This window comes from Meriones unguiculatus, chromosome 8 (assembly GCF_030254825.1).
Source record: "Meriones unguiculatus strain TT.TT164.6M chromosome 8, Bangor_MerUng_6.1, whole genome shotgun sequence".
In the NCBI taxonomy this organism is placed as follows: domain Eukaryota; kingdom Metazoa; phylum Chordata; class Mammalia; order Rodentia; family Muridae; genus Meriones; species Meriones unguiculatus.
The window spans coordinates 100,492,311-100,509,277 of NC_083356.1; the positions used below are offsets into that span (position 1 = coordinate 100,492,311).

Below are 16,967 nucleotides of genomic sequence, written 5' to 3' on the forward strand. Positions count from 1 at the left end.
TTTGGTGAGTTCAAGCCCGTGCATGTTCATTCATATAAAGTTGTACCAACAACGTGCATACACATCACTTTCAAACAAACACCAGGGCAAGAGCAGGTACAACTGGTTGGCACAAAGGCTCCCAGCATCTGGGGCCAGTTGTATAACAGAGAAGCGGCCTGCCGGTTGAATCATGATAGAGTGACATCATGGGCTGGCACGGGTCCTACGTTCTAGGTGCTCCCTTGAGATCTTCTGTCCCCTGTGAGGCATGTGAGTAGTCCTCTTGCCGGGAATTCAATGGAGAAACAGGACGCTCTTGTTGTGCGCAGCCTCTACGTTGGATTAACTCAAAAGTCTACTAAGAAAAATGAGATTCGCTATTGACGATTGTTTTGTTTTAAAACTGCTTATGGGTGTAATTGATGAATTCCCACAAGTCACACAGCCTAAAGGAGGTAGAGAAGTAAGTAACATTTGATGCTGGTGACGTCCCTGCCCTTGTGTGGCAGCTGTCACTCAGGAGCCCTGACCTCAGTCCTGTGGGGTAGCCTCGCCTACAAGTTTACAAATATTGCAAATTTCCACTTAAAAAAAAATATGACAGAACCACTACTTTTAAACATTTTTATGTGCTCTTTTGTTTAATACTTCATTTCACTGGAGGGCTTTTCTACTTAAAAATCACAACAACCCCGTAAAAAAACCCCAACCCCTGGTTGAGACAGCGCCAGTACAGGCAGGAGGAGGTATGCGTCCCATCAGGCCCTGAGACGGAGTGGCACCTGCCATCTTCAGCACTGAGCAGCCGCAGCCTCTGCAGTGGCCACACAGTACAATCTAACACAAAAGCCACACGATGTAACGCAGACACTGTCCCCGTATCCATGTCCTCATAGAGCGGGAAACTCCTCTGTAATCGAGGTGCCGATGCTGTCCCTTTACTCTTCACACATTTGATTCTCACCCTGACGACAAGCACTGGGCAGCGGGGAGAAGACACAGTTACATATCTTGGAAAGAAATGGAGGTGCAGCCCTGTCATACTTATGAGCAAGGGCTGAGGCGAGGTTTTGTTCACTCAGGAAATGAAAAGAGTCAAATCGAGATCAGGTGGGTGTTCCAGGAGACAGAGAATTCGATCTGACTTGAGCATATCCTAATAATTCAGCCTTCTCAGTTATAAACCAGGAAAGCCCTCAGTTGGAACTTCCTGGAAAGCTTTAAAAATAAACAGACAAACAAACAAACAAATGGCCAACTTAGCTCATGACAGCAGAAATGCTCAAAGTCCTTTAACCCCTTCAGCTCTTGCAAGAACTGTGTGCTGCAGACACTGTTATCATCCTGGCTTTCCAGGGGAGACCTGGGCACACAGAGTTGAGCGGTTGCTCAAGCAAGGGGCATGGTCCAGTGGAAAGCTGCACCCACAGATGGCACTGCCCCTCTCTATACTGACTCAGAAGCTCAGGGAGAGTCTGGGCACGCGAAGCTTCATTCTCCTAAGCACTCCTTTCTTCTTCTTCTTTCTTTAAAGGATGGAAGTGGGGTGGGACAAAGACAGAAGCCATCAGGAAGGCGTTTCATAATCCCACCAAGGGATAGACAGAGCAAACACTCCTTACCAGCGATATGACCCGGAGATGAAAGACTCTTGATTCTAACCAGAAGGGGCAGGTGTTAAATAAATTTTTAAATCAAAGCTCAAATTCTTCAGCCTCAAAAACCTGAGCCAAAATTAATTAGTATGTATTTTATCAGTTAATTGCGCAGTATCAAACATCAATTAAAGCTAATGAGTAACAGAATGCTATGGGGAAAGTTTTAAACAAAATATAGTCCTCCCTAGTATTGATGCAGTCCTGATCCCACCCCATCTATTCTGACACCACAATCTGTGGGTGCTTAAGACCCCAACATACCACCTTGTATGACCAGAAATGACTGCATCCTTTTTTCACCTTTGAAGAAACATCCCTTTCGCCATAGCAAAGTATTTTTTTTTTTTTTTTTTAATTCTGGAAATCTAAACGTGTTGAGCTTCAACACTGATGTTTTGGCGAGTGGTCCCGTTTGTGCAGAGGCATGCTCCACACTGTAACGGAGACGGGCATATGCTACATCACAAAGAGAAACTAAGAACAATGCTGCTTTGGACTCCATAGCAGTTTAGGCCTAGGTGAGGGAGGGAGGGAGCAGGCAGCCAAGAGGAAAGGGAATCCACATCCCTTTACAGAACCACACACTTGCCCAGAGTTAGTTATAAGTCTGCTTCCTTGCGAGCTCTAGGAAACCCATTTATGGAACTGTATCCTTAGTTCTCCCTCAGACCAGGTTCTATGACTCCTAAGAATTCTCTCTCAAAAGTCTCCTGTTTGAAGCCAAATGATCCTAGTCAAGGAAGCTGCCAGACATTTGTTACTCAAACACCAACTTTCAATGAGTTAATCCCTTGAAACTCTATTATAGTATTTTGGTTTGGAGTTTTTGTTGGTTATTTGAGACAGGTTTTGCTATGTAGGGCGGGCCTGGTAGTATATTTGCTATGTAACACAGGCTGGCCTCAAACTTAAAACAGTTCTCCTGTGTGAGACTCCCAAATTCTGGGGTTATAGGCATGTGCTCCTAGGTCCGGCTCTACTGTAAAATTTTAAGAATAATTTCTGGAGAAACATATTATCCTTACTGGCCTCCTGGCTAAAGTTTCTAACACGCCAAGTGGCCACTGAGCAATTCAAGAACGGGCCACTTAACCCAATGATAACCATGATGCTAAATTACTAGTCACTTTTCTGCGCTAAGTCTGACCCGTGTGGACTTCTGGCCACGTTTCTTCCATTTAGCTTAGCACACCACGAGTCCACTCACAAAGCAAACAGGCAACCAATTTCAAGTCCCTCCCCCCCCCCCCAGGGTAGGCACGTGTTTGCAGAAGAATAAAAAGAAGCGCTTTCCCTTGGTCCCCACATCTGCAATGATACCAGACTCCATTCGGTAGCCCGGAACCTTACAGTCATCTTCTAGTCATCTTCCCCCTTGGACACACTCTCTATTCTACAGTATGTCCAGGTTAATCAATCCCTGAGGCACTCTGCATCATCTCCATTCTTTGTGAGGTGTGAGATTTACTCTAGTGTTCAGGACCATCCACCACACGCCACGCAGATAAGGAGGAGGCCCCTTCAGACCTGGGCCTGTGCAGCCCATTGCATGATAAACAGTGGCAAAGGCTACCTTCTTCTTTTGGTAGCCTCCATCACGTGAGATCCTGGTAGCAGCTTGTAGCTCTACAGTCTATTCTACATAATTCAAGGCCCTCCTGGAAGGCAGGCTAATGTGTCTTAGTGATACTCCAGCAAAATCACCAGCACGATGCTATGAATATTTGCTAAGCTAGATAAAAAGGAGATTCATCCCTTACTTCTGCTCAAGAGTGACTTGATCTGTTTTAATCAAACATATTATTCATTCACAGGAAAATTATCACGTTCCTACGAAGTCCATTATTTTCTAAAGCAGTGTCAGGATTTGTCAGACAATAATCCCTGAAAGAATGTTTCTTTTTATCTAACTCTCCCAGGCATCACGCAAATAACATGACACGCCTTCTCTGTGCTGCGTAATCACAGGGTGTTGCACATTAGCTAACCATGAGCCGTTTCAGTGACCAGCTACGCACAAGGGGATTACTATGAGATGTCAAGGAAGACAGAGTCTGCCTTCCTTCTCAGGCCTCTGTTCCAGACGGTTTAAGTGGACTTAGGAGGCCTGGTTCTTTTGTTTGTGTTTTGTAAATCTATTTTAGCTCTTCCAGGGGCCTTTAGGAACACATCTATGTAGTTTGTGTCAAACGGAAATACATAGGAACGGGGGTCTGAGAGCAGGTAGATCACAAATGTATTCAGTGTTCAGCCCTTAAGACTACCGGCTTTGTAGTCACACAAGCTGGAGTTCAAGTTTTGGCTCAACCATATTAGCTGTTTGATCCTGATAAGAAAGAGGCCTCCTTCAACTTCATTTTAAAATGTAGGCAGGATTACCAAAAGCAGAACTGCTCTGAGGAGTTAGTAAGTCATTTTGCACACCAAACAGCAATTAGCGAGATTTAGATAAACCTTGGCAGCTGGGATCATTTAGGCATGCATATATAACACATGGATTTTCCACATATGTTTTCTCAAGTTTATTTTTGATTGACACATAATAATTGGGCATATTTGACAAGTACCGTGTGATGTCTTGGTGTTTTTACATTATATAATGATCTACTGAGGGTAATTAGCATATCCAATACCTTAGCATTCTTCATGTCCTTGTGGTGAGACTGGCCAAATGAATACTTGAGAATATATACTTTAAAATACACCATACTGCCAACACTCGTCACCCTCATGAGCACTGTACAGTTCCTAGCTGTAGCTCTGACCCACAGAACACAACTACTCCTCAACCTTCTCTCACCCAGTTTACATGAAGTGGAGATGGGGAAAGGGTCGAGGGGAAGGGTTGCAAACTTCTGAGAATCAGGGTGACTCAATAAGAAAACTCTAGATAACTACCCATCTTAACTACCACATAAAGATTTTAAAGGCTGTCACTCCAGATGACAGTACATTTACCTTTACATAATGGCCAAACACCTCCAAGGTGCTGCTACAGAAATTCAAGAGTCAAATAAATAAACACAGAATGGGTGTACAGCAAATACCATCTGTGCTCATGGAAGACAGGCCGAGTTTCCACATCTATGTGGTTATGATCATCCTGTTCAGGGCTTCCCGGGTAAGCTATGCTAAGGCTAATACTGAAGGTGGAGTGTCGCCTGCAAATGTGTTTGGATATTACATGGCTATAACTCTGTATTATTTTAGGAGGTAAGTCTCCCCCCCCCCCCCCCACAGCTGCCCTAGATGCTGCCAAAGCTAACTAGCAAAAAGAAGAGTAGGTACCCAAGTACATTCTAGATGCTTGGCAAAAAAGTGGTATTTGAAGACAATGAAAGTCTATGGGCTACCGCTATTTCTAAATTGTGCTGCAGAGTTCTTGAGTTGCAGGCAGTCTGAGCAGAGGGAGGCAAGTCATGTGGCCTGAAGACGCTCAGGCCCATCATCCAGGACCTGTATTTCAGTCAGGTTTTACTTGGTTTACACAAAGCAATTCTCAAGGATTAAATACTGTGTTAACTTTAGAAAATTGCCTATGTCCTAAAAAATAAACAGTTCTAATTATAAAATCAAAGACATAGTAATAGAGGTTGAAATGAGATGGCTTTCTACTGGGAAATATGCCTTTGTATTTCCTGGGGATCTATCCCCTCCTCCAATACTATACTACAATAGCTATTTTTGTGAATTCTGAAAGTCTTTAGAGCATATCTAGTAAAGTATTTCTTATATTTCTAGAATTCTTCCACAGGAAAGAAAGCGAGAGAGAGACCCAAGAGATGAATAGGAGAAGAGTCAATGAAACACAATACTGTGTCTAAATTCTTAACTATGCTTTGACTAGAAAAAAAATTATAAAGATTATTTTTGCCAGCCTCAAATATGGTATTTGTTCAATTATATTAATTACTGGGAATCTCACAGACGTACTGGCCAGGACAACAGAGTTAAGTTACAATTCCTAACTCAACCTGCTGGATTGCTACACTGACATTCTTTCATAAAACGATGAAATAAAGTCAAAACAGCCAGCAAGCTCAGATACCTTGGCACAAGCCCTCTTGGTGTTATGTATCACAGCATTTTTCTATTACTCTAATGAGCACAGTTCCTAGCACAGAAACTATTTCGTTTTAGCATTCTTTATTATTATGATGATTATTGGGCATCTTCTAGATAAGTAAGAACTAGATAAATCAAGAACTCTTGAGAGACTAAAGACAACTGTCAAGATAATATTTTCTGTTTCTTTTATTCTCCGCCCCTCAAAGAAATCTAAGAAATGAAAATCCAGGATTTGGCTTTCAGTAGAGACTTGTAACATGTAAGCCTGAAAACCTCAAGACGTGAAGGGCAGCAAGACGGTCATTTGTTTTCATTAATGATGCTACAAAGCAGTGGCTCATTTTGGAATAAAGCAACAGCCACTTATTCTGAGGATAGAGGGATGAAATGTTCCAGAGAGACTTTGAAAAGATTCTCTAGTTGGGGAAGATGGAGATGCAGAGAGAGAGAGAGTATGACCACTGCAGGTCCCCATTTTGTCTTGTTAGCTTCCTTTGTCTTTAGACCACTGGTTCTCAAATTGTCCTCATGCTGCCTCCCTTTAATGAAGTTCCTCTTGTTATGGTGAGCCCAGCCATAAAATCATTTTTCGTTGCTACCTCACTACTGTAAGTTTGCTACTGTTACAAACTATAATTAAATATCTGTGTTTTCCAATCGTCTTGGGTGACTCCTGTGATGAAGGTCATTCCCCCTTGAGTGCTTGTGACCCACAGCTTGAGACCTAGTGCTTTACACAATCAGAACTTAAAACCTTCTGCATCTAAGCTGTTCTTCTAAAATTTTTTTTCTTTCAGTTACATCTGTGTGTTCGTACGTGCACACAAACAAATGCAAGTATGTGTCTGTGTGTGTCTGTGCATATGTATGAAGGTCATATAACTTTCAGGAGTGGACCTCCATGGGGATGGATCCCAGGAGTCAAACTTCGGTCATCATGATTGGTGGGCAAACGCCTTCACCCAGTGAGCTGGAATCAGTGTCTGACAAACCAGTGGGTTTCAGAACAGTGTTTGGTTTATTGGCCTTGTCTGTGGATCCCACAGGGAAAGCACAGTCACCATGGGAACACAGTAGGATGCTGGAGCTTTCATTCCAGGAGGGCGCCCTCAAACGTCTGTTCTCTCCCAGCGCTTCTCAAGCTTTCCCGTACCTAGAGCCAGGCTCTTAACAGTCATTTTCCATCAGGTACACACCCCAACGTTCCCACCGGCAACATATGTCCTGTCACACTCCTTACTGTCCCTCACCATAGCCCCTGGATATACCCTGCCATACCCCTGTGTGATGCCATAGCTGCTAGACATACCCTGCCATATTCCTTACTGTCCTATGCTGTAGCATAGCTCTCAGACATACCCTGCCACCCGCCCTATTGTCCTATGCCATAGCTCCTACACATACCCTGACGTACTCCTCATACTGTCTTAGACCATAGCGCCTAGAAACCTTTCATGGCCACATCCTCTTCTACTGGAGCATCTGCTCCTCTAAGCAAGCTTTCCTCCTATGCTCAGATGAACATCTGGGAGAGAAGGAAAATGGAGGAATTAGGCTTCTCCTCTTCTTCAACAAGAACCAAGTTCTCTGTGAAGAATCAACTGCAGACCTTTTAGCTCCTGATCCAAGGTACAGACATATGTTCCTACCAATGTCTCCGCCTTTATCTCCATCCTCACTTCACTCACCAGGAGCTCTGGGTAAAGAACGAAAGCTGCAGACGCCCAGCTGCACACCAGCAATGCTCCATTTCCTCCTTCCTCTAGTGCCCAAGATTCTCTGCCCCTGGGACTCTTCCTGAGGCCTTGAGGGCTCCAGTGATCATCCTTCCTGACAGCTTCTGTGTCAACTGAGGCCCACACGTCTCATGCCTGGAAGTTACTTCATGCCCTCACATCACATTAACCTGAGTTTTCCTTTTTTTTTTTTTCTCATGTAGACACATAGGAAAAAACATTTACTTAGTCCTTTCTAAGATGATGGCTGGCTGTTTCCGTCTACTGCTGTTGCCCTGTCTTACTTTTCTAGTTCACTTTCGAAGAACTGTAATGTGTTCAAAATCACCAGGACAACTCATAGAGAAGAGAAGACACAGAGGGAGGAGATCAAAGCACAATGGGCATTAAGACCAGTGAAAAGGGGTTATATTTCAAGGACACCCTTTTCTGATTAGTAGCAGTCTGCCATATCAGAAGACAGACTCACTTCCATGCTTAGGTGAAACATGCCGTTTCACTACATTTGAAACAAATGAGAGTGTTACTGAAAGAAGAAAAGAGGTGGATGGGTTACGAAGACGAGAAGCAGACTGAGCAGGGTAAGAACGCTGTTGAAAATCCACAGATGCCCTTCAGCTCATCTTGTTGAGACAGTGAGCTCCCTTCAGGGCTGCCGCAGTCTCTCAGCCAAGCTGGCCTTGGCTCCTACAGGAAACCAGGGTGCACTATGGAACAAACTGTTTTTATTTGTTTGTTTAGTTGGCTTGAGACAGCCTCACTGTAGCCCAGGCTGGCCTCAAACTCTTGGTGCTCCTTCGTCCCTTCACCTCCCAAATGTTGGGCTTACAGGAACAGAATACCACACCCCACCTGAAATACACTTCGTAAATCTTCAAAATAAAAGCGGAAACTCCCCAAGCCACAGTAAAAAAAATTAGCCAGGAAGGAATGAGTAGGGTTGTGTGACCCTGAAACCAGCCTTCTACAAGTACTCCAATGAAAGCCTGAAGGAAAAGGAGGCTTACGTTTGTTTATACAAACTGTTTCCTCGGCTTTCCCAGCTTTCAAAATTAAGACTCTTTTCTAGTTTTTATTTCTGAATGTAAGATTACAAAGAATTAAAACTTTTCCTAACAGAATCTCAACAAAAAGGATTATTATTTGCTTGTTGTTCCAGGGACTGGACAAGCTGTCTTCCTGTTATAAGTTCTGTCACTACTCCAAAGAATGCAAACTCCAATGTGAGCCAAAATCTAAAATTGTATTTGCACACTGACATGATACTATAGTAGAAAATCCCACGTCGAACTGTATGCGGTAGGTCACAGCCAAAATGCAGGCACGCTGGAAATGTATAAAGTTACTTTCATAGTGTATGTGTATGTTTATAGGAAACATAACTACATTTTGTGTATAGACTTGGATCCCTTCCCTGAGATATCTCATTTCATATATAAAAATATTTCAAAAGCCTGAAACACAAGATACTTCTTGTCCCAGGCATACTAAGTGAGGATATATAACCCAGGTTTCATTTGTTTTCCATAACAACTGCGTAAGGAAAGCACTGTCTGACCTACTTTGCAGTCTGTGGACTGAAACACCAGATACTTCTGCTGCGTAGCAGACAGCCCTGTAGTGGTAGAAGACACTGGGGTTTCTAAAGCTCACAGCCCTGACTATCATTACTTTCATGAGCTGGGTGAGAAATCAGCAGAGAGGAGGCACTATTAGCATGAGATACGCTGTTAAATAATATAAGGAGCATGTGGACAGCAGGATGGTATGGGAACAAAATACCGACTGTGAGTGGTAATATAAATAATATTATTATTATTTATAATAAAGAAGGTGCAGAGCTATTCGCATAGTCCAAGCACGAAAGAGGCAAGAATGTGGCCACAGCCTCATACAACTGAGGAGGGAAAGTGGAGAGATATTTTAGTTGAGGTGGCAATCAGAGCAAATGTTCTTTCCCGTCACACCATACGGAGCAAGAAAGAAAATGACCAGCATTACACAATGAGAAGGAAGAATCTCTTTGAAGACCAAGGGACAAGGTGGGGCTGTCCAATAACTCCAAAGCTTTGTAGTGGAGCAAGTCAACTGGGTAAGTCACAGTTTTGAAGGGAAGAAGATAATAAGATACTGAAATGGAAAATGTGCATTGGAAAGTACGGAACACAGGCCTTAGGAGAGTAATAGCAGACAACACAGAAACAAAAGGGGAAAAGCTTGTATCTTAAATAAGAGAGGCAGACAACAGCGCAACATGACACAGAGGAGCAGGGCAAGGCAGGAGCAACTGAGACCCTGCGTAAGTGAGGAGGCCAGACGCAGAAGCAAGGACGGCCCCTGGAATTTTATTCATTCAGCTCAGAACTAAGAAGGAAAGAAACATTTTATTGATATGTGTCAGAACACTCAGACACACTTGATGGGTTTGGCTGCAGAAAATGGGGAGAATTAAGGCTACCAGTGGCACAGGTGTAACAGAGCAGTCCTTTCTGCCACCCGGACCATTTTATCTCCTAAACATGCTGGTTCTCCAAGCAGATGTCGTCTGTTTTACTAGATCGGCTTGTAGAAATAGAGGAAATCTGCAGCGGCCTGGCACAGCTAAAAGCTCCCCGCATTTCCACCCACACTTTGTAGCTGAGAGGTTACCCAGAGCTTGTTGGTGTCTTTCTCAAGTCCTCCTGCAGTTGTATCTCCTCACCCGTCCGTTATCACTTGACGGTGACCATGCTCGGTCAGGCCCTCCCGGCTGAAGTGCTATGACCCTCCTGACCACGGTGGCCTACATCACCAAGTGTCACGAGCTCTGGGGCGGGGAGGCTGATTCTACCACCATAACGTCACAACACTGCATTTTCATTGTCATTTCTCCTATCCTCTAACCTTTCCACGTTATACCTCAACAAAACAAAAACCCCAACCAAACAAATGAACAGCAACCACAAAAAATTTGCTTTCCTCTCCAGTGTGTAAAAATTTTGTCATACTTGCTTTCAAGCTCCATGCATATTTTGGATGGAACAAGTATCTTTGGCACCCTTTTCCACTTCTCAGACAGCTGGAGCAGATCCGAGCTTCGGAACAAAATCATTTATTGCAACTGTTGTTGCTCTCCTCCCCACCTTGCTCAGGTCAATTTGCAGTTAGTGTTAAATCCGCTCTTCTAAAAATGCTTTCCCCTTATTCAGAGGTGTGGGTTTATCTTCCCTTTCTGCAAAGCTGCCTATGCTCAAGAAGCTTCCTAGGTCCCAGCGTATGTCGCTTTCCCATAAAGTTTACGTCACACCATGTCACCCACTGGTTATTCTTTATCAGAAAAACAAGTTCAGAGCACAAATGCCCCTTCATGTCTATCTCTACATTGTAAGACACAAGTGGCTGACAAGTATGATCCCGTATTCACTCAGTTCTCTGTGTGATAATGAAGCTGACTGGATTTTGAGACAGCAGGCCCTATCAATGCTGCGTCTTGCCTCCATGGATACAGCTGCCAAAACTATCACCAGCATCTAACAGCCAACCTGGGATCTTGCAAGAGCCTTCATGTATAAACGACAAGGCAGGGTGGGGCTGGCTAAGTTACTGCTACTAATAATAACAGTGAAGAGAATAAAGGTTCCACATATAAAGAAAACCTATACACATCAAAGGGTAACCACAAAAATTGAGTAAGGGATCTAGGAAACTGATAATCCATTCTTCTATTATTTTTAGAAGATGATTTGGTTCAATATATAAAAAAGTACTATTGGCTCTACTTTTCAAGCACATTTCCTGTTTATAAAGCATAGCTTTGTTATATCTATTAGCTTACGGTCCCTGTGCTGTCACCTTGACATCAACTCTTACAGAAAACCAGCTGAGGAACAGTCTCTTGAAATCTCTCCTTTTCTACCTCAAGACGGAGAATTTGCTTCCTCTGCTTGTTCCTACAGCGTATTTTTAGCTCCTTAGCCTGTGTGGCGCTCCATCTACCTGTAATTATGTTGCAGAAGCATCAGAGGACGCCAATGAAAGGCCAGTTGCAGACAAGACGGCAAAAGGCCTACTCGTGGTCATAATGGCTTCAGCAGAGCAGGGCCCGTCTGGCAGAATGCCCACTGTCTCCAGCCGGGCTCACAAACTCCCAAGAGCTGGACTTCCTTTCCCATGAGACTCCAGTGTGGGGTGTGATCTCACTCTCCCAGAGTCCAGGAGGAATGGACAGAAAGGGCGATAAGGAAAAGGCAGGAGAGGCTTAGCATGATAAAGATGGCCTTTTTACACAGCCCTGGAGAGCCTGGAGGAACACCACCCTGCTTCTCAAAACAAAGCAAACCAAGGCCAGATGTTAGCTTTAGCCCCAGTTTGGAAATACTGCTCATTAGTTTTGAATTTTCTTTTCTTTTTTTTTCTCCTTTAAAAAGAAAAAATGAGTAATGAATCTGAGCTCTACCCAGGGCAAGAGAAATGAGATGCTGTCACGCAAGTCATTCTGAAGACAAGCTCTCTAGCAGAGGCTCAACGCAGTTATGCAAAATCTCCTTCCGTAAAAGACCATTACTGTCCTAGGATAAATACAGAAGGCCCTCAGGTGTAAGCATTTACTGCTGAAAGGTGACTTGAGGTTTCTACTCTTTCCACAACCATCTTGCTCTCAGAGGTGCTTCTGGCTCCTAAGTTTAAGTCAGAACTTTGTCACTGAGCTGATATAATGTGACTGCAATGGAATAACACATCTATATTCTACTCACCAGCACTGATACAGAATGCAAGTTTACTGTGGAACCTCATACACAGGCGCCCTTCTCGAGGTGCAGGGAGTGGGCGTGTTCTTACTCCCAATGAGAGAAGGGCGACCACGGAAAAGACCTGCACCTCGGAGCTCCGGGGGCTCGTCAAAACAGAGGGTCACCCTCCCTGCAGGAGCCAAGCATTTACACACACTCAAGATGAGCCTGGCTTGAGCATTACATTTCTGACAAATGATGTCGGCTGATTTCTCTTACAGGACTGACTGGCCCCTCACGGGCTTGTATGAAGATGAGTACTCTTAAAAAAAAAAAAAAATCTAAATTCATTATTTTCTTTCTCAAATGCCAAGTCAAATTTTAACCAGAAGATGTAAATTTTCTCACTCCTATGCAGGCATTCTAGAAGCACATATGAATACTGACCAAGAAGGTGAACAAGAGTTTAAGCCATAGGGTCTTATGCACCCCCACCTTTAACCCAACACCCTCCATGGCTATGATCAGCTATACTCACGGTTGACAGAGTTTCACCAGGTCCTGATCATTGGTGTTGGGGGGCAGGCCTCGGATGTAGAGGTTCGTCTTGCTCAGCTGATCCCATCCTGAGTTGCTACTGCTGCTGCTGTTGTTGTTACTGCTGGTGGTGCTGGGACTGGGAGGGGCCATGGGGTGCGCTGGAACCAGAGACTGCTGCAAAGCAAAGCACACAGAGTGTCAGGGCAGGGATGAGGGGGGCAAGCACCACTCAGGGGTTGTGTGGGCTCTAAAATGAAGACCCCCCCAAGATTAAGCGCAGATTATCCTGACCCTGCTGTGATGTAAAATTTAATTTACAGGTGAAAAAAAAAATCTATTGATTTTAAGACAAAAAAAAAAATCCAAAACCAAATCCAAACAAGCCTCTCGACACAAAATAAAAGACTTTTCCTCAGCAATACCTGAAATGTGGATACATTTATAAACAATCAATTTATTCACATGTTTTAGGGAACACATCTCCTGAGACTCAAAATTACCTCGCATGAAGTCACATGATATTGTCATCTTAATATACAGTAATTTAGAAATCACTAGGCTTTTGAAAAGGCTTTCAGATTCTGAAGACTATTTGATTGAGAGCAGATGATTATTTAGAGTACCCTTTAAAAGGAGACTACTCTTAATACGTAAGAAAAGTTAGAGCTTTGGCCAGAACCTCAAACTTCTCAGCTAGCTCCGGTGGCTTCACGGAGACATCTGGATGAGATTCGCCACATGCCGCCTTTCACTCTGGCTGACCTTGTGAAATTTAACCCCTGTGAGAATGCTGTGGCAGTTGGAGACCTTCCCAACAGGGCATCTTGGAAAACCTGCAGCCAAGGGTTTCTCAGGCTTTACTCCCCAGTCGGGCAGCCACCTAGGAAGAGCGACTACAGTATGAATACCAGATACGGCTGCTCTGTGGGCTTGGGGAAGGGACCCTCACCTCTCTGAGCCTATGCCCCACATGAGACTTCTGAGGAAGCTAAAACGGCTCGTCCTGAGGACAGTGAGTAGGACCAGCACTGTCCTCGCACCCAGTTAATAGCAGGGAAGGAATCCTCTCCTTTATTTTTTTTCTAAGCAATAAACATATTAAGACAAGAACAGCATTTACACAAACAGTTTGGACATATAAACTTAAGTATTTGTTAGACACTCAGCAAAGATTATCAAATGTTGATGTCGGGCATTTACTCCTACAGACAAAAATGTAAAGCATATAGGAGAAAAATGAAACTCCACCTATACAACTCTCACTTATCTTGCCAGCAATTTCAGATGCCCACTGTAGACTTTGCGTTCTGCACCTCATTTCTGCTAATTCCACAACAGCTTAACAAGCTTGAGAATTCAGTAACACTTTCTCTTTGTCCTTTACCTTCCTCCCTTTGTTCAGGGTCCCTGCTAAGTTAAACGTGCAAATACCACTTCATCTAAAGAGACTCTTTTGAAAACGGAGTACCCGGAGGAATGAACAAATAAGTGAGGAAATTCTACTTCCTAAGAGCTGAAACTGAACTAGGAATTCTAGTATTGCCTAATCCAAAACCAAAACTGCCCTGCCTGAGATCACATCCTTCCAACCTGTGATTCATGCCTTTCATGGGCAAGTGAACTCACATGCTGTCCCCGCACCCCAAGGACTGGATATGACAGTAGTAGGCCCTGTGCCCTGCTCTGCCCAGGTGTCACACAAAAGTCTGTCTCTCTTTGCTTGGGTCTCTCGGTATTTCCATTTACCCCCCTTTTTTCTTCTCACAGCTAAACTGAGGTCCTAGAAAGGTATATTAGCCCGTCTCAAGCCTCTGACCGACAGAGAACTTGCAACCATAGGCAGAAGTAGGTAAGACCGAATTTACTCCTAAATGTCATGTGATCAGCACCTGAGCTGCCACCGCAGAGCACAAGGCAACTGATCAACACAGGATATTGGAAGTTCGCTGCTGAACAGCATCAGGGATGAAGGGCGGGGCTGCAGTTCAGGGGTAGAACACTTGCCTAACTGAGTTCTGGGTCAGACACCCAGGGATGACAGCTGGAGACGGAGAGAACTGCTGTGGTTTGGGCCCCTCCCAGCATCTAGCATCTTTCTGAGAACACAGCAGGGACAGGCCTATGTGCCAGCAGACTTCTTAAAATCTGCGTTCCAATCCAAGTCTGGGTCCATGCTAGCCCTGACCTTGTCTGGTTCTGAGGGGGGCATGCTGGGTGTGGACTTGTTCTGATTAGAAGAAACATTTGAGTCAACATTAATTTGGGGACTATGTGGAACTAAAAGCAGGCTCATGTATTTACTGTTGACGAAAGAAAGAGATCTAGGATTCGTACTTCTGAATTTATAACCCATCTACAGTGTGATATCTGACAGTCATTCATATTTATTTTAACAGTACTTCCCCAGCGAGGGAAGCAGCTGGGGGGCCTGGGTCTTCCTGTTGGGCTGCCTACTGGGGTACAGACCTCCTAGAGTTCAGACTTCAGGAAGGACGAGAGTGTCCCGAATTCACATGAGGACCATGAGGCTGCTGAGTCCTCTACAACACAAAGTTCAGGTTAAATTTCACCTAAATGTCAACACTCCCCAGAGCTAGGTAAAGACAGAGAAAGACACCTGAAGGAGAACTAAAATATTTTAGTTGAAAAAAAATAAAAAGAGGTATGGAAACATTTAGATCACAGATTAAGTTTTTAGAACTCACTGAATCTGGGCTGGGAATACAGCTCAGTAGTAGGCATGCACAAGAGTTCATGTTCACTTCCGGGACGGGAGGAAGGAAGGAAGGAAGAAAGAGAGAGAGGGAGAGAGGGAGAGAGGGAGAGAGGGAGGGAGGGAGAGAGGGAGGGAGGAAGGGGAAGGAAAGAAAAAAGGAATAAAGAAAAAGCTCACTGAATCTAAAAATGTAACCTCTACTGAAACAGTACAAATACAATAGAGATCTTACCCCAAAATATTTAGAAAGGGTTGACAATGGTCTAAAGAACAAACACTAACACTCGCTGAGTACTAACAGCATAAATAGGTGCCCACTTGCTCAGTGCTGCATGCTGTGTCCTGCTTTCCGTTTAACTCCATAAACAGACAGATACAGCTATGTTCTCTCACTTCACAGATTAGGAAAGTGTGTCTTACGAGCACTTAGCTACTGTGCAATGACACACGGTAAGTAGGGGCAGGGCTGCATTTTGCACTGAGATCTGACGGATAGCAGAGTCAGAACCTTCAAAACCTCAAAGCAGCCTCCTCCAAACACCTCCTCTCTTCAAGGCGCCATCCTGTTTTCCTTCACTTTCTATACCCATCCTTTAGCAACCTAATTAACAAATTCTTGCTATTTTGCGGTGTGACTTTTTGTACCACTGGCTGCTACGCTGGAGCAAAAGGTGCCTCTCTGTTAGTCCAATTAGCACACTGTGAGGTAAAAAACCCCATTAGCCTGAAAAAGAAGGATTAAATAAATCCTGCTTTATAAACTGTTCCCCTAAAGAATGGATTCTGAGGGTGAGGGTAAAAGCTTGACGTGCACAAGGCCTTAGGTTCACCTCCACACTGCACAGGAAAGGATAAAGAGGGGTGAATCTTTTGTTCTTAGGAAACAGGGGTCACCATGCAGCCTCAGGCTAGCGTCAAGCACATGATCACTGGGTCTCCCGGGCATTGGTGCTGGAGGTATGTGGCACCACATCCAACAAAAAGAATGAATTCTGACAGCCACAATGGAAAACAATATGGAGGTTCTTTTAAGAATTAAAAATAGGAGTCTAGCATGGTGGATCACGTCTATAATCCCAGCACTTGGAAGCCTGAGGCAGGAAGATCCAAAGTTTGAGGCCAAACTTAGGGTATACAGTGAGATTCAATAAAAGAACAAAGCAAACAAACAAACAAACAAACAAAAAAAACAGAGCTCCACACACTACATCTAAAGGAAATAAAACTAGTATGTCAAAGCAACAGCTGCACTTCCTTGATTACATCACCAACTTCTGATTATTCCCCAAAGCTACAAAATGGTAACAAAGAAAATGCCCATTAAGTGATGAATGGGTGAAGAAAATGTTTACATATACAGACACTAGAATATTATTTAGCCATTAAAACTGACATTGTATTACAACATCATGAATGGAGCTGGAGGTTGTATGTGAAATAAGTAACACATGAAAATGATGCCAATCACAAGTAAAATCTGTAACAGGATCTTGCAACAGGGTCTTGTTGATAGTACGACACAGAATCCAAATAAAGCAGACAGGAGGGGGCTGGGGAA

At 43.9% G+C, this 16,967-nt stretch overlaps 1 protein-coding gene across 7 annotated transcripts in view; it reads right to left on the reverse strand.

Moving 5' to 3' along the window:
• Window positions 1-16,967, reverse strand: part of Rbms1 (RNA binding motif single stranded interacting protein 1) — a 210,622-nt gene that overhangs the window by 76,664 nt on the left and 116,991 nt on the right. For all 7 annotated transcript variants that reach the window (XM_021649239.2, XM_021649234.2, XM_021649236.2 and 4 more), the window contains exon 2: window positions 12,692-12,867. In XM_021649239.2, the coding sequence (XP_021504914.1) occupies window positions 12,692-12,867 (176 nt within the window). The remainder of the gene's footprint in view (window positions 1-12,691; window positions 12,868-16,967) is intronic.